At 38.8% G+C, this 18,163-nt stretch overlaps 1 protein-coding gene across 1 annotated transcript in view; it reads left to right on the plus strand.

The window, feature by feature from the left end:
- The window catches only part of LOC105390805 (reversion-inducing cysteine-rich protein with Kazal motifs), a 56,868-nt gene that overhangs the window by 33,314 nt on the left and 5,391 nt on the right, over window positions 1-18,163 (plus strand). Inside the window, exons 4-13 of the mRNA XM_048622693.1 lie at window positions 9,798-9,875; window positions 12,054-12,090; window positions 12,492-12,674; window positions 12,918-13,097; window positions 13,409-13,632; window positions 14,890-15,022; window positions 15,387-15,528; window positions 15,907-16,018; window positions 16,441-16,597; window positions 16,935-17,078. Of these exons, the coding sequence (XP_048478650.1) occupies window positions 9,798-9,875; window positions 12,054-12,090; window positions 12,492-12,674; window positions 12,918-13,097; window positions 13,409-13,632; window positions 14,890-15,022; window positions 15,387-15,528; window positions 15,907-16,018; window positions 16,441-16,597; window positions 16,935-17,078 (1,390 nt within the window). The remainder of the gene's footprint in view (window positions 1-9,797; window positions 9,876-12,053; window positions 12,091-12,491; window positions 12,675-12,917; window positions 13,098-13,408; window positions 13,633-14,889; window positions 15,023-15,386; window positions 15,529-15,906; window positions 16,019-16,440; window positions 16,598-16,934; window positions 17,079-18,163) is intronic.

The following is an 18,163-nucleotide window of genomic DNA, read 5'->3' on the forward strand; positions in this document are numbered from 1 at the left end:
GCTAAAGCTTCTGATCGTATCTTCCGCATAACACAGTCGGATTTAACTGTGTTCAAATTTTTTGTTTCACGCAAAAAGTTGCTGTCAACTTTTAAAAGAGTCTTCTTTTTAATTGAAAACGGTTTTGACTTCAATAGTTTCTTTTTGAAGATACTTCGTTCCACTCCTTTTAGTGCTCCAGTCAGTAAACTTTTATGGCAATAATTTATTGACTGGCTAAACACAGCACACCTTTGTTCCTTTAAATGTATTTTAAACTTTTTACAATTAGCATGTTTACATTTAGCCATAATTGTGACGCTGCCATCTTTTAAATATTTGTGATATTTAAAAATAATTATGCAAACATTGTTCACAAATTTACGAATCAGTCGTTTTATTATGTATGAATAATACATCTCGTTCAACTTATTATTTTCATCAAATAAATGTTTCCAAAGGTTATCATCTATATTGCAGGATCCTTCTATTATATCACTTTTACTTTTAGTCAGGAACTCGCCAGTATTTTTACTTCCACGGGGTAGAATTTCAGTCATTTTAGGACTAGAAATGTTCAATATTTCTTTTGGAATTCTGACGGATTCTGGAGACACATCAATTTCGGAGTTCAATTTGTTTGCAGAATTGTTTCCGGTTTCATTTATTCTTATCATATTAACATCATTAGAATTGTCAATAACTTCGTCAGAAATATATATCAATTTTTCCTTGTTAGGGTTTGGGTCATAGTTATTAACCAACTCAGTGGATATAATTGGCGATCGCGTGTGAGTTTCTTCTTGATTTGCGTAACACCAAGAATCAATTAAAGGATCATAACTTTGATCGGAAAAATTTACTTCCTGTTTCTTTGTTATAAGATCTTTACCGTTTTTTATTTTACCCGGTGGTAGACTCTCACTTATTTCAGGACTAGAAATTAATATTTCTTTTGAGCTTTTGTCCGATTCTGGAGACATATTAATTTCATCTAATATTGTCGTACTGTAATCGTATTCTTTATTTTGAGGGTTTGAGACATTAACCAATTCTGCTAATGATATTGTAGTTTGCGCGCAAATTTCTTCTTTACTTGCGTTACTACAATTTGGTTCATAGCTTTTCTCAGCTGATTTTTCTTCCAGTTGCTGGATTTCAGGATCATTTGAATTATTTTTTTTGGTTGGTGTCGAGCTATTATACAGTTTTATCCACAGGTTATAAATTCTTTTTCGGTTTTCAGCATTATTTTTTACCTTATTTTTTTCGCATATATCGACATATATACAGGACTTATTTTTTCTATGTGATATTGGACCGCATTGTATGTTATTTGTACTCAAATACTTTTTAATTTCAGAAATACTGAATTGTTTTTTTACCTTCATGATGAAACAGGATACTACCTAGTGGACTTTATTATAATTTTAATCGTATTAATGCTTATTAACTACAATTTTTAAATTACAAAGGAGTAACAGAAAGGAATTCTTTTTCAAATGTGACACAAAATACTATTTTTCACAACCCCAAATTACCTATTACTTATATTATATTTAATACGAAACATATTATGTTAATTTCAACATCTGATTATAACAATAACACCAAGAATAACAATAACAAAATGTCTATGCAGCAAATAAAAACTATGTACTTAAGTATAAGCAGTTCTAAACTAACTCAAAATATATATATTTACACACAAGTATGAGAAAATAAATGCACAATCTAATTTAACATAATATGACCAAGACAAACAAAAAAAGAATTAATTAACTATGTGCGAAATACCTCTATAATATTATTAATCGTCACACAAAAATATATTATTATTTTTTACAACCCCTAATTGGATACAAAACAGATATCAATTTTCATATCTAGTTACATATTATATATCTAATAGCAACTAATAAGAGCAGAAACTGCAAGGAGTAATAACAACAAAATGTCTAAGCAACAAAAAGTAAGAAAAATAAAAACAATGTCCTTAATTATTATATATACTAACTAACACAAAAAATATACAAACAAAAATTTTAAAACAATAAATGAACACTATAATTGGACATAATTTTATAAAGACAAACAAAAAAAACAAAAGTATTAATTTCAACACCGAAGTACACCTACTACAACTAGGTATATTACAATTTTATACAGATCAGATAGGTATTTATTTTCTTATTAGGTACCTAAATAATATTAATATCTTATATACACACAGTAAAATTATGCTCCAAAGTGCTTTATTTAATAATATTTCAACCACTAAATTGCCTCAATTTCCATTTAAAACGAATTTAATTTTTAAAATTGAGTTATTATTTTTTCAACAGTAGTTTTGGTATATCGAAAAGAGCATTGCCGCCACGACGAACCCGAGACAAAATATTTTTAACAAATTAACTTTTAAACAACGTAGAATGCTCATTTTTGTCTTGATATCAATGAAAATTTAAATGGAGGTTAATGATATAATTTCACATACTATAAACTTATTATATACCACGTACCTTAGAGCTACAGCTGTAAAAGGCAGGTGGAAAATACAAATTTTTAATTTTTATTCAGAAAAGTGTACCAAACTTCCCGTGTGCCGAAAATTATCCACCTGATATGAAAATACCGAAAATGATTTTTAGCAATCATCTGTAATAATCATATAAACCAGCAGTCTTAGTGGTACCTTGAGGATTTCCACCTGGAAACTTAGAAAAACTTTGTAAATTATGTATTTTTCCCTAGAATTCGGCATTCTTTTTCTTACTGACACCTGTAATCCTCTTTCAATATTGATGATACTTCTTTCAGCTATTAGAACTTAACCAACCTTCGATTTAAACTAGGTCTGGTCGTGGCTTTCCACCTGCTTCTAGGGTATCTGAGGGTATAAAAGTAATATTTCGACTTAGGCCGCTAAATACCTATTTACCTATAACTGAAGAGGTACTCATGTGAGCTGAAAATCCTGAAAAAAGTTTTTAGCAATCATCAGTGCCAATCATAAAAACTAGCAGACGTTGTGGTCTTATCAGCATTTTCAGCTGAAATTTTTAAAAAACTTTGTGAAATATGTATTTTTTCCCCAGATTTCAGCATTCTTCTTCTTACTGACACCTGTAATCCTCTTTCAATGTTGATGAAACTTCTTTCAGCTGTTAGTACTTAACCAGCCTTTGATTTAAACTAGGTCTGATCGTGGCTTTCCAACTACTTCTAGGGGATCCATGAGGGTTTCCATCTAAAATGTCAATAAACTTTATTAAATATGTATTTTTTTTCCCGGAATTCAGCATTCATCTTCTTACAGGAACCTGTAATCCTCTTTCAATGTTGATGAAACTTCTTTCAGCTGTTGGTTATTAACCAACCTTTGATTTAAACTAGGTCTAGTCGTGGCTTTCCACCTGCTTCTAGGGGATTCATGAGGATTTTCACCTAAAATCTCAATAAACTTTGGGAAATGTCTATTTTTTCCCCAGAATTCAGCATTCTTCTTCTTACAGGCACCTGTAATCCTCTTTCAATGTAAATGAAACTTCTTTCAGCTGTTGGTACATAACCAACCTTCGATTTAAACTAGGTCTGGTCGTGGCTTTCCACCTGCTTCTTGGGTATCTGAGGGTATGAGTGTAACATTTCGACTTAGGCCGCTAAATACCTATTTACCTATAACTGAAGAGGTACTCATGTGAGTTGAAAATCCTAAAAATGGTTTTCAGCAATCATCAGTGCCGATCATAAAAACTAGCAGACGTTGTGGTCTTATCAGCATTTTCAGCTGAAAATTTTAAAAAACTTTCTGAAATATGTATTTTTTCCCCAGATTTCAGCATTCTTCTTCTTACTGACACCTGTAATCCTCTTTCAATGTTGATGAAACTTCTTTCAGCTGTTTGTACATAACCAACCTTCGATTTAAACTAGGTCTGGTCGTGGCTTTCCACCTGCTTCTTGGGTATCTGAGGGTATAAAAGTGATATTTCGTCTTAGGCCGCTAAATACCTATTTACCTATAACTGGAGAGGTACTCATGTGAGCTGAAAATCCTGAAAATGGTTTTCAGCAATCATCAGTGCCGCTCATACAAACCAGCAGACGTTGTGATCTTATCAGCATTTTCAGCTGAAAATTTTAAAACACTTTGTGAAATATGTATTTTTTCCCAGATTTCAGCATTCTTCTTCTTACTGACACCTGTAATCCTCTTTCAATGTCGATGTAACTTCTTTCAGCTGTTGGTACTTAGCCAGCCTTTGATTTAAATTAGGTCTGGTCGTGGCTTTCCAACTACTTCTAGGGGATCCATGAGGCTTTCCATCTAAAATCTCAATAAACTTTAGGAAATGTGTATTTTTATTCCCGGAATTCAGCATTCATCTTCTTACAGGAACCTGTAATCCTCCTTCAATGTTGATGAAACTTTTTTCAGATGTTGGTTATTAACCAACCTTTGATTTAAAATTGGTCTGGTCGTGGCTTTCCACCTGCTTCTAGGGGATTCATGAGGATTTCCACCTAAAATCTCAATAAACTTTGGGAAATGTCTATTTTTTCCCCAGAATTCAGCATTCTTCCACTTACTGACGCCTGTAATCCTCTTTCAATGTTGATGAAACTTCTTTCAGATGTTTGTACATAACCATCCTTCGATTGAGACCAGGTCTGGTCGTAGCTTTCCACCTGCTTCTTGGGTATCGGAGGGTATGAGTGTAATATTTCGACTTAGGCCGCTAAATACCTATTTACCTATAACTGAAGAGGTACTCATGTGAGCTGAAAATCCTGAAAATGGTTTTCAGCAATCATCAGTGCCGATCATAAAAACTAGCAGACGTTGTGGTCTTATCAGCATTTTCAGCTGAAAATTTTAAAAAACTTTCTGAAATATGTATTTTTTCCCCAGATTTCAGCATTCTTCTTCTTACTGACACCTGTAATCCTCTTTCAATGTTGATGAAACTTCTTTCAGCTGTTGGTACTTAACCAGCCTTTGATTTAAACTAGGTCTTGTCGTGGCTTTCCAACTACTTCTAGGGGATCCATGAGGGTTTCCATCTAAAATATCAATAAACTTTATTAAATGTGTATTTTTTCCCCAGATTTCAGCATTCTTCTTCTTACTGACACCTGTAATCCTCTTTCAATGTTGATGAAACTTCTTTCAGCTGTTGGTTACTAACCAACCTTCGATTTAAACTAGGTCTAGTCGTGGCTTTCCACCTGCTTCTAGGGGATTCATGAGAATTTCCACCTAAAATCTCAATAAACTTTGGGAAATGTCTATTTTTTCCCCAGAATTCAGCTTTCATCTTCTTACAGGAACCTGTAATCCTCTTTCAATGTGGATGAAACTTCTTTTCAGCTGTTGGTACTTAATCAACCTTCGATTTAAACTAGGTCTGGTCGTGGCTTTCCACCTGCTTCTAGGGTATCTGAGGGTATGAGTGTAATATTTCGACTTAGGCCGCTAAATACCTATTTACCTATAACTGAAGAGGTACTCATGTGAGCTGAAAATCCTGAAAACGGTTTTCAGTGATCATTATTGCCGATCATATAAACCAGGAGACGTATTGGTTTTATCTGCATTTTCAGCTGAAAATTTTAAAAAACTTTGTGAAATATGTATTTTTTCCCCAGAATTCAGCATTCTTCCACTTACTGACACCTGTAATCCTCTTTCAATGTTGATGAAACTTCTTTCAGATGTTTGTACATAACCAACCTTCGATTGAGACTAGGTCTGGTCGTGGCTTTCCACCTGCTTCTTGGGTATCTGAGGGTATAAAAGTAATATTTCGACTTAGGCCGCTAAATACCTATTTACCTATAACTGAAGAGGTACTCATGTGAGCTGAAAATCCTGAAAATAGTTTTCAGCAATCATCAGTGCCAATCATAAAAACTAGCAGACGTTGTGGTCTTATCAGCATTTTCAGCTGAAAATTTTAAAAAACTTTCTGAAATATGTATTTTTTCCCCAGATTTCAGCATTCTTCTTCTTACTGACACCTGTAATCCTCTTTCAATGTTGATGAAACTTCTTTCAGCTGTTGGTACTTAACCAGCCTTTGATTTAAACTAGGTCTGGTCGTGGCTTTCCAACTACTTCTAGGGGATCCATGAGGGTTTCCATCTAAAATATCAATAAACTTTATTAAATGTGTATTTTTTTTCCCGGAATTCAGCATTCATCATCTTACAGGAACCTGTAATCCTCTTTCAATGTTGATGAAACTTCTTTCAGCTGTTGGTTATTAACCAACCTTCGATTTAAACTAGGTCTAGTCGTGGCTTTCCACCTGCTTCTAGGGGATTCATGAGAATTTCCACCTAAAATCTCAATAAACTTTGGGAAATGTCTATTTTTTCCCCAGAATTCAGCTTTCATCTTCTTATAGGAACCTGTAATCCTCTTTCAATGTGGATGAAACTTCTTTCAGCTGTTGGTACTTAACCATCCTTCGATTTAAACTAGGTCTGGTCGTGGCTTTCCACCTGCTTCTAGGGTATCTGAGGGTATGAGTGTAATATTTCGACTTAGGCCGCTAAATACCTATTTACCTATAACTGAAGAGGTACTCATGTGAGCTGAAAATCCTGAAAATGATTTTCAGTAATCATCATTGCCGATCATAAAAACTAGCAGACGTTGTGGTCTTATATGCATTTTCGGCTGAAATTTTTAAAAAACTTTGTGAAATATGTATTTTTTCCCCAGATTTCAGCATTCTTCTTCTTACTGACACCTGTAATCCTCTTTCAATGTTGATAAAACTTCTTTCAGGTGGTGTTACTTAACCAGCCTTCGATTTAAACTAGGTCTGGTCGTGGCTTTCCGACTCCTTCGTGGTTGAAACGTCATCCACTTATGGATAATAGATTTTTAAAAAATTATTTTGCTTTTTATTTTGCGGTTTTGTCATTTGATGTTTTAAATTTTCATTATTTAATACATTTGTATTTATTAGTAATATGAAATTAGCCTTAATTTTGAATAATATGTGTGGTACAAATCGTAACCTACTTAATTTGGTCGCCTACACTTAGGCTGCTAACTTTAGGCTGCCAACTTCACACTGGTCATATTCAGCACTCGAGTTCAGAGTGTGAACAATTTGCGAGTAACAAACGATGATTGCCGATCACGGCGTGGCCCTAGACTCGTTGAAACGACATTTGATTTGTATACAATAGCAATTGTTCCGTGTATGTGAGATATTCGAGATGGCGAGACGTTAATCGATGCAATTTTATATCTGTGAGCGACTCGAGTTGACAATCGGGATGAAATTATAGGTTGCCTTGGAATGGTTTATTAGTTTGTCTCATTTGACTTGGTGCATAGCTAACTAATAGAAAGTCTGACTAATTGAAAATAATCTTTGTGACGTCGAATTTAAAGAGAAAGTTTTTCACTTTGAAGTCTAGAAATGTAAATAGAGACTTGTTGAAAATCATAGATAGATAACCTTTAACACTGCATGTTTACCGAGACTGACCGATATCAATCATAAAGACAGAAATTGTATCGTAAATTGCCCCATTTAATAATTCTCTAATAAGTCAAACAAATGTAGTACGTACATACTAGGATAAAACCAAACCTCAGATATTATAATGGGATCCTTATCAAAACTTCATTGAATTCTAGACCCTGAAAAAGACTGAAAATATACTGTTGCAATTGTGCCTTAAGAAGGCGAGTAGACATTCCTAGTTTGAATCATTAAATAAATTGCTTGTAATGTGCTACAATAACAAACTAACACATGTTAGCAGCTACCGTCTGTGTTCTTGTTAGTATGATGTTGTGTTGCACAATTTTATTAGTCTCGCGGCGCGGCTTCTATTCATCTGGCAGTTTATTAGGTTAATTTATCTTTTGAGAATTAGAGCGAAAGCAAATTCATATGAGATTTTAAATGAACTTCTATTTAACCCTCTACTGCATGAATTATGAAGGGATTGAGATAAAAAATATTTTTTTCTTGAATATCGTTTAATAAGGGATAATAACAACATTTTTAAGTAAAAAAAAAAATTAGCTACTTTATTTTAGAAAAAAAAATTAGGAGCCAGAAATGGCTTCGTATGCACTGGTACTTGGTATATCTATGCCATTTATGGCTTCCCATGAACTACATAGACAGATATCAGTTTTTGTGAAAATATTTCATATAATTAATTTTCTGATTAGACATACCAAAACTATAAACTTTTCATAATTGGATTGAAAAATGGTTAATTCTGTTTGTTTCTGTCAAATTCAAACACAGCTAAAGCAGGTCCTCATCTCTACAGGTACAGTTTAACGTTTTTTTTGGGATGGTCCAGGAGATTCGTGTCTACCTGTAAGATTGACTCTTCTGCTAGCATTTGATAACATTGAGGAGTCTCCCTTGCCATCTATCCTGGGATATGGTAGCTGGACTACTGCAGGAGGCAAATAAATACTATCACAATTCCTGAATTGCTTTATTACAGCTCTTTTTTCGGATCAGCAATTTATCAGTGACAAATTATTATTAAATCAGAACATATATATATATATATATATATATATATATTTAAATAATACAAGTAAATTTAGTTAATTAGTAAATTTTAAAATTTGTAAAATAAGTCATTAGTGAAATTACGTAAGGAGTCAACATCAGGTATTGTATTTTTTTAGGTATAAATAAGCGAAGTATTTGTTCTGAAAAGATAGGTTAAAAATCTAGTTAGTATGTATGTACGAGTGCATAGGAAGCCATTTCTGGCATAAATATTATAGCCTCAACGCATAGGAAGCCAGAAATGGCTTTCTCAGATAATTGAGAAAATAAGATATATAAAACTAATAATAATTAATTAATTGACAAGTTCCAGAAAATATAAGGTATGCACAAAAGGAAAACATTTTTTTTACTACCAACAACGTACTTTTTATATTTTTTGCAGAATTTCAAAGTTTCAGAAAAATCACATTCACAGAAAGCAATCATTGCACCTGGGATAAGTTGCGATTATATTCGCAGATGACACATACCATGGACAAAAAAAATATGTTTATATAAACAAAGAAGTGACTAAAAGTATAGCGATATCATTTTTTAAATATTTTTTTTGGTTGGGGTAGAATAAAATATTAAATTCCAAGAGCCATTTATGGCTTCGTATGAAGTAAAGGGTTAAGATTTCTTATCAATATATTACCCATATATCCAATATTTTTAAGTACTAGTCATAATTAAGGTGCTAAATTGCTAATAGTTTGGAAGCATTTCCTACCAATTATTGCCTTTATCGTCAAGCATTTTATAATGGCTTTCATAGTTTTTCTTCGTACCTACCATGTTGCTATCAGAGAAAACTTTTAATGACTTACTATTGTTTACTTTAATCTTTATCTGCTTTGTTATACAGGTGCTAGTCGAACTGAAATAAATAAATAAAGAGGTGAGCCTTATATTTTTATTACCCGAGCAAAGAATGAATAATAGCTTCGTCGATGATAGAACAAGCTCTGATAGGGCAAATATACTCTACACTACATACCATGCAAGCTTAATTATTTTGTATGTTCTTGGATACCTTTTGGTTGGTAGATTGGTATACTTACCTACATATTTACTTGGCTTGCTCAGCGACCCGAAGTGGATCTTGGCCTCAGACACAAGTCGCCACTCGTCTCTACTGCAGTCGCTCTCCAGGTGCCTGTAGTTGGGCAGGTCCTTACCGACTTCATTCATGGTTGGTTTAATAGTTTGTATATTATCCTGTCCTATAAGTACTGGACTAAATAAGTGTGTTTGTTTCAGATGTCGGAGGCGGAGGAGGGGTCGGCGACGCGCGAGGAGACGCTGCCCAACATCTACAAGTTCTGCACTCCGCAACTTGTGAGCACATAGTTTCTTTTACTCCCCTTTCACCTGTTCTTAGTGGTGATTGGGGATGATGCTTTCTATACTTAGTCCACTCGAAGGGAGCTGTATACAGTATACATAAAAATCTATGACTGTACGCATTCCATTAACGTGTAAACTCTCTTGTGTTTGTCTTCTACTCTGAGTTACAGAATTATTGTCCTCTATTTTATCTTAGTTAGTCTCTTCTAGTATAGCCAGATAATGTAAAAGCCATAAATTCACAACATGATTTGTTTAGCTTCAAACCCGGAGGCTGTAATGCAATACTCTTTATTCAGCGATCGCTAAGTTTTTGTCCGTAAAATACGTCCTCATTCATCAATAAACCGCCTATCGGCATTGTATTGTAATTGGGGAGGTTTCCGGTTACATCGGCTTCAATTACCAAATAACATGTGCTAGGATTCTTTAAACTCAAACTCAACTCAAACTCAAATTTTTTTATTCATCGTACAAATATAAAATTTTCTGATGAACGTCAATTTTTACAAATTACTCTCCGTTCGGATAAGGGGGGGCTCTTTCTGTCTAAGGAGAAGAACGGAGGCAAGAAACTCCTGAGCCATCTTTTCAAAAAAAGACTTAAAACTAGTTGGTATACAATACATATAAGCTTAATAATTATTATTATAATAATATGAGCAGAGCTAACTACTTATCACAGCCATGCATTAACGTCCTCTAAGTAATCATCAATTTTATAATAAGCTTTTTTACTGAGTTTCTCTTTAATGTAACACTTAAACTTATTCTCTGGCATTTGAGCAACTTCTGCTGGAAGCTTATTATAAAATCTAATACAGTACCCTAAAAACGATTTATTAACTTTCGCCAGACGCATCGCTGGAAAAGCCAGCTTATGCTTGTTCCTAGTATTAATGTCATGATTACTGCCAATTGTATCAAAAGTTGAAATATTCTTTCGTACATACATTAAATTGGAAAAAATGAACTGACATGGAACTGTAAGGATGTTAATTTCTTTAAATAGTTCTCTCAATGAATCCCTGGAACCAAGTTTGTATATAGAGCGGATGGCTCTTTTCTGTAATACAAATATAGTTTCAATATCAGCTGCTCTACCCCAAAGCAAAATGCCATACGATAATAAGCTGTGGAAATAACTAAAGTAAACTAATCTGGCAGTTTCAACGTCGGTCAGCTGTCTAATTTTCCGTACAGCAAAAGCTGCGGAGCTCAACCTTCCAGACAATTTTTCAATGTGAGGTCCCCACTGTAACTTTGAATCTATAGTCATCCCAAGAAAGACAGTATCATTAACTAGGTCCAATTTATTCCCATCTAGAATAATGTTAGTATCGCATTGTCTAACATTCGGCAGTGTAAATTTAATACATTTCGTTTTCTTAGAATTCAATAGAAGATTATTAACGGTAAACCAATCGTGTATGTCAGATAGAATTGAATTAATTTCATTAAAATTATTTTCTCTTCTTTTAACTTTAAAAAGCAAAGAAGTATCGTCAGCAAATAAAACTATATTAGTCAATTTTTCAACCATAAAAGGCAAGTCATTAATATAAATGAGGAATAAAAATGGTCCTAGAATAGATCCTTGAGGGACGCCTATTTTTACATGAGCCCCCTGTGATTTAGTATTGTTAATATCGACCCTTTGTTGTCTCTTGTCTAAATATGAAGATATCAAATCTAAAGCCTTTCCTCCTATTCCATAGTATCTAAGTTTCGAAATTAAAGTCTGATGGTCTACACAATCAAACGCCTTCGACAGATCACAGAAGACTCCAATAGCATCGTGATGGTCTTCCCAGGCGTCAAATATGTGCTTAATCAACGCAGTACCGGCATCGGCTGTTGATTTGCCTTTTGTAAAACCATACTGCTGGCTATGAAACAATCGAGCATCATTGAAATGCAAAAGCATCTGACTGAGTATGACCCTCTCAAATATTTTACTCAAAACTGGAAGAACCGAGACAGGCCTGAAATTTGCAGGGTCCTCCATATCCCCACTTTTGAACAGAGGTATAATTTTACTAAATTTCATAAGATAATTTTTATAAAAAAAATATAATTAAAAAAAATTATAATTCTTTATAAAAAAAAAAAAACTTTAAATTGTAATGGAAGTTTTTATTCTAAAGTGCGTTCTTTATTGTCTTTCAGGTGGAGTTCTGGATCTGTATGAACAGGACTATTGAGGGTAAGCACAAGTCGTATAACATTTCTATGCGTGTATGTATTGTCTACATCTATAACTTACATCTATAACTTACATCTAAAACTATGACTTCCCGCCTTAGTATTAGTAGGGTCGTTTTTAACCATAGAAGTAATAAAGGAATGTTTTAACGACACATTTTATCTTGAATCATCATTCACATTCGTTTATTACTGGTATAATTCTTCCAACGATCGCTACAACAATCTGTCCTCGGCCTTCCTCATCTAACCACTAAGGTAACCAAATTCGATTGCGGTCTACACTCGACAGCTCGTCTGCACCTTCACTTTGTAAATACGACAAGGTAGAGCTTCGAAAACAATAGTCCACAATAGCCTACACCTACCTACCTAATCACCAAATCGCACATCAATTTCCAGAGGTAGTAGCGAGTTCCGACTCGGGCTGGTGGGGCCGCGTGTGCTGCGAGACGGCGCGCGCGCCGGGGTGCCGCGCCGCCTGCGCCGCCGCCGCCAACGCCACCGCGCTGGCTTGCAGGCGGTCTGATGAACTGGCTTTCTTTGATTGTGTGGAGAAGCAGGAGGATGCTCAGCGGTGCTGTTGTGAGTATTTGTTTGTTGCAGTGGACTAATTATTGGATATCTAGGTAGTGTAATATGACATGGGATGGTCGATTTCACAAGCAGTATGCCAGTAAAAGGGTCCTTTAAAATGACTTACGTTGTGAAAGAGGGTGTGGCTACTTTATTATTTAAATCTTGACCGGGTGGTTGTTATGTTATTACTCGGTCTCTATTCATTGATTGCACTTAGCATCATTAAACCTATACTCTTTACATTTTCAGCTCAAACTCAATCTCTGAGTTGCCAGGCGGCCTGTCAGAAGGTCCTCTGGCGCCTGGGCCACGACCACGTGGATATCAACGCCAAAGACAAGGCAGAGGAGCAGTGCGAGCAATCCCCGCCCTTATTGCAGTGCCTTAGAGACCTCACTGCGTCCACCGTGCATGAGGACACTGCTAAATGTGAGTTCTGTTCTTTTGTTGCTTACTCAACTATCGAGGCAGAGAGGATGGAAGGGTCACATAGTTTATGTAGGTAGGATATCACGTCTCCTGCCTCATGAAAGGCTCTTATCCAGTAGAACCTCACGGCCTTCTTTACACACGTGTCGGGACAATCTACAAATGAATTACCTACTGTGTGTCAGATAAGTTGCTGTCAAATGCTGTCGCTAACTGCCCAGGGTGCGACAGACTCCATAAGTTTCTAGTGTATACTTACAGTAATGGTCTGAAGGACTCACAAATTAATATAGATACCTACCTATTTCCAGACCTACCCTGCTGCCACGAATCCCACAACCTGGCCTGCCGGTCCACCTGCCAGTCAGTCCTACGCCACGCGCGCCTCTCCCGAGACATCCTCGAGGGTCTGGAGCCGGCGTGCGGGCCTCCGTCCATACGAGACAACATGTGGCAGTGCTTCTTGAGGCAGGACGGCCCGAGGGACCACGATGTGCTGCCTCATGACGCCGCTAAAATGCACTGCTGCTATAAGGTGGGTTTTGGATTCATTCGTCGTGTTGATTAATCAACACACCAGAAATGCGACTTCTGACCCACAGACCTATACAAACCAACCTGTCAATAGGTTCTGTAGGTATCACATGCGCTTGGAAGCACTCTTTAGCTCAGGAAAAAACGGGGTTTCGGAGCGCTCTTCTACTAAACGTCCCGATTGCTCGATCGAAACGATCGTTTTTTGTTTCGAGAAGCTTTACTCTATAGCTGTTCCTCCTATCTCGAGACATCCTCGAAAGTGCAGGCCGCCGTCCATACGGGACAACATGTGGCAGTGCTTCCTGCGGCAGGACGGCCCGAGGGACCACGATGTACTGCCCCATGATACCGCCAAGATGCACTGCTGCTATAAGGTGGGTTTTGGTTAGATTGTCTTCTTTGTATGGGTGTTAGTTATTTTAATTGGCGCACTGAGCAGGCTTGGTTATAGCTCTCATTGGCCATCCTCATAGGAGTTTACTTAATCTTGCTGGAACAGTAGGCAACTGCAGTGCTTCTTGAGGCAGGACGGCCCGAGGGACCACGATGTGCTGCCTCATGACGCCGCTAAAATGCACTGCTGCTATAAGGTGGGTTTTGGATTCATTCGTCGTGTTGATTAATCAACACACCAGAAATGCGACTTCTGACCCACAGACCTATACAAACCAACCTGTCAATAGGTTCTGTAGGTATCACATGCGCTTGGAAGCACTCTTTAGCTCAGGAAAAAACGGGGTTTCGGAGCGCTCTTCTACTAAACGTCCCGATTGCTCGATCGAAACGATCGTTTTTTGTTTCGAGAAGCTTTACTCTATAGCTGTTCCTCCTATCTCGAGACATCCTCGAAAGTGCAGGCCGCCGTCCATACGGGACAACATGTGGCAGTGCTTCCTGCGGCAGGACGGCCCGAGGGACCACGATGTACTGCCCCATGATACCGCCAAGATGCACTGCTGCTATAAGGTGGGTTTTGGTTAGATTGTCTTCTTTGTATGGGTGTTAGTTATTTTAATTGGCGCACTGAGCAGGCTTGGTTATAGCTCTCATTGGCCATCCTCATAGGAGTTTACTTAATCTTGCTGGAACAGTAGGCAACTAGTCAAACTATTCACCTGTCAATCAGTCCTACGTCCTTGTCTCATCACCAAATCATCCACACGCTGTAAAGACAAGTTCAAGAAACAGAACTGGCGAGTCACACCGTGTGTAATATTATACGAACCATCTCGATACACATTAATGCATCTTTCAGGCGAAGACGATCCACTGCAAGCGTCTCTGCTTCGACACGTTCAACGCGGGCTGGCTCGCCAACTGGCAGCAGTTCTACTCCAGCTGCCGCGGCGACCCGCAGGAGCATGACCTCACGCAGTGTCTTGAAGAAGGTACGTTACCGACTAATAATAAAAACTAATCATTTAAACAGTCAACACTCGTTTATTGCTAGAAATATAGGTACGGCTTCCAAACGCTATACCTATCAGCCATGGCAACTGAAGTTGATTCTACGTATATAATAATTAAGCAGCCTTATGGCTGAAAGCCAAGCACCTATAGCGAACCTAGCAAAAAGCCTATTGAAACAAACGTTCTAAAATGTGTAGGACCGTCCGCAGTGAGATAAACCTAAGGGAATATCTAGGCACCACGCGCTCAATGGCGGTAAAAAGACTATTTACTTTAAAGCGAAGTGAAGGTAATGGGTAAAGCTAGTCCATACTTATGTCGTGTGTACCTATTATTCCCCAGTGGAGGCGCCCTGCTCGCTCGGCTGCTCCGGTCTGACATACTGCAGCCACATGAACCAGCGACACACGGAGCTGTTCCGAGCCTGCACCGCCGCGGCCGACCTGCACGCGCACCTCGTGGTCGCCGACCAGATGGTCAGCGGGTGAGTCACACACACACACACACACACACACACATGAACCAGCGACACACGGAGCTGTTCCGAGCCTGCACCGCCGCGGCCGACCTGCACGCGCACCTCGTGGTCGCCGACCAGATGGTCAGCGGGTGAGTCACACACACACTCTTATATAAGTCGGTCTAATCTAGCTGTTTCAGTCGGTCTTCAGTCCCATTGGGTGATGAAAGTAATGAAACAGACACGTGGGGAAGATACTCCAATCTAGCGCAGGCTAGTCTTAATGATTGGTTACTGTGGCCCGTTTGTTGAGTTTCGGCTAGGAGGGCGTTAGGATGCAGTGCATCCGATGCACCGAAATGATATTTTACTTCCGTCAATAATATAAGTGTCTACTTGCAGATACGTGAAGCTGGCGGACTTTAAGCTGCCGCTGAAGAACTCGTCCCAGTGCACGGCCGACGTGTGGAAGAGCGTCGCGTGCGCGCTGCACGTTAAACCATGCACGGCTAAGGTATTTATTGTTCTTTTATTTTCCTCAGTATCATCAGCCTAAAACGCTGTCAATCACACATTATGCCTGTATCAAAGGATCGCCACAATCCTCTCTCTTCGGCCTAGTTTACCCGACAACTACTAGACTATCTATGTTTGTCTGTCTATGTTTGTTGATCTATCAAGCTGCAGGAGATCTCAACCTATACCTTCATTACTTTGCATCCACGCGTACCCCTATTCTATTCTACTTATTATTTGTGGGGGTAAACTACCTTGCATAAGCTTATGATAAGCTTGGACCGTTGTCCACTACTCTGAATAACTAGGTGTTTGTAGGTTAACACAATCTAGACGTCATAAATCTACATGACATGTGCAGATTTCATTATGCTTCCTCCACCGTCACCACTAATTCCTGACTCATTTCTCCATCCACAGTCTCAAAGCAGCCTGCTCTGCCTAGAAGAGTGTCTCTCCCTGGTCTCAGTCTGCATCGACTGGTCGCGCGCGCGAGGCGTCTCCGCGCGGTCATTGTGTGCACGGCTGTCGCACGATAAAGAGCCTTGTGTGTCTAGGCATACTGCTACTGACTTTAGTAAGTTTTGTACTCTTTACTAAAGCTTATTAAAGATTATAGTGTGATTTAAGAAGGTACTCTTAGAAGCCAGAAACTGAAAAAAAACTGCTTTGGGGACGCTTTATCAGCGGGAAAATCACGACAATTGCTGTCTACTACTTTATGTTACTTATACCTTGCACCGATAGGCATCCTTACAAGCTCATGTTACGAAAAAGGTAGAGAGAAAACCTAACAATACTCTATTACAGGATGTAACATTACGAACAGCCAGTCTACGGAATGTTCTCGATATTAGGTAAACTTGATTCAACTACCTATCTAACTGTATACCTAAAGAAACCCCTCCCCCCAGGTGTATCCCCTCCCCTGCTGTCAGCGCGGGAGGCGGTGACGTCACCGTGCGCGGGCGGCCCCTGCAACTCCTCGCAGCTGTGCCTCGCGAGCCGCAGCGGCCGCGCCGGGCCCCAGTACACTTGTGTCGACGGATGTCCGCTCGGTAAGATTGTGTTCACTACACACCAGGTACATGGACGTAGAAATAAAGACGGAAGGAATCTCGCTAACTAAGAAATGAGACACATCAATGGCGGCGACATGAGAGTATGTGGTGCAACGTGATTAGCGCGCGGCAGCGGTCTGACTTACTTTGAGTGTGAATGTGTGTGTGGCGGGCATGTCGTAACAATGAAACTGACTTACTTTGGGTGCCACACTTTTTAGATAGCGAGAATCCATCCGACTTTTTTTCTAGTTCCATGACCAGGTATATCCCCTCCCCTACTATCAGCGCGGGAGGCGGTGACGTCACCGTGCGCGGGCGGCCCCTGCAACTCCTCGCAGCTGTGCCTCGCGAGCCGCAGCGGCCGCGCCGGGCCCCAGTACACTTGTGTCGACGGATGTCCGCTCGGTGAGATTGTGGTCACTACACACCAGGTACATGGAAGTAGAAATAAAGACGGAAGGAATCTCGCTAACTAAGAAATGAGGCACAACAATGGTAGCGACATGAGAGTATGTGGTGCAACGTGATTAGCGCGCGGCTGGTGTATTATTTAGCGACTTTGTTGGTTTGTCGTCGACACGATAAGAAGAAGAAGCGCGCGGCAGCGGTCTGACTTAGTTTGAGTGTGAATGTGTGTGTGGCGGGCATGTCGTAACAATGAAACTGACTTACTTTGGGTGCCCCACTTTTTAGATAGCGAGATTCCATCCGACTTTTTTTCTAGTTCCATGATCTGGTATATCCCCGCCCCTACTATCAGCGCGGGAGGCGGTGACGTCACCGTGCGCGGGCGGCCCCTGCAACTCCTCGCAGCTGTGCCTCGCGAGCCGCAGCGGCCGCGCCGGGCCCCAGTACACTTGTGTCGACGGATGTCCGCTCGGTGAGACTGTGATGACTTCACTACACACTATACTATGTAATCCAGGTATATAACCACCCTGTTGTGGACTGGACCTTCAAAGTGGTGAAAGTGTTTGACAGTTGAATTAGTGTTCATCGCCCATGGTGTCCAGTTGATGATGTGGTTACCAGACTTTTTCGCTAAGGCGTAGCCTGAGACTTCAGCATATACTGGAAAT

The sequence above is a fragment of the Plutella xylostella genome, chromosome 3, assembly GCF_932276165.1.
Source record: "Plutella xylostella chromosome 3, ilPluXylo3.1, whole genome shotgun sequence".
Classification (NCBI taxonomy): Eukaryota; Metazoa; Arthropoda; class Insecta; order Lepidoptera; family Plutellidae; genus Plutella; species Plutella xylostella.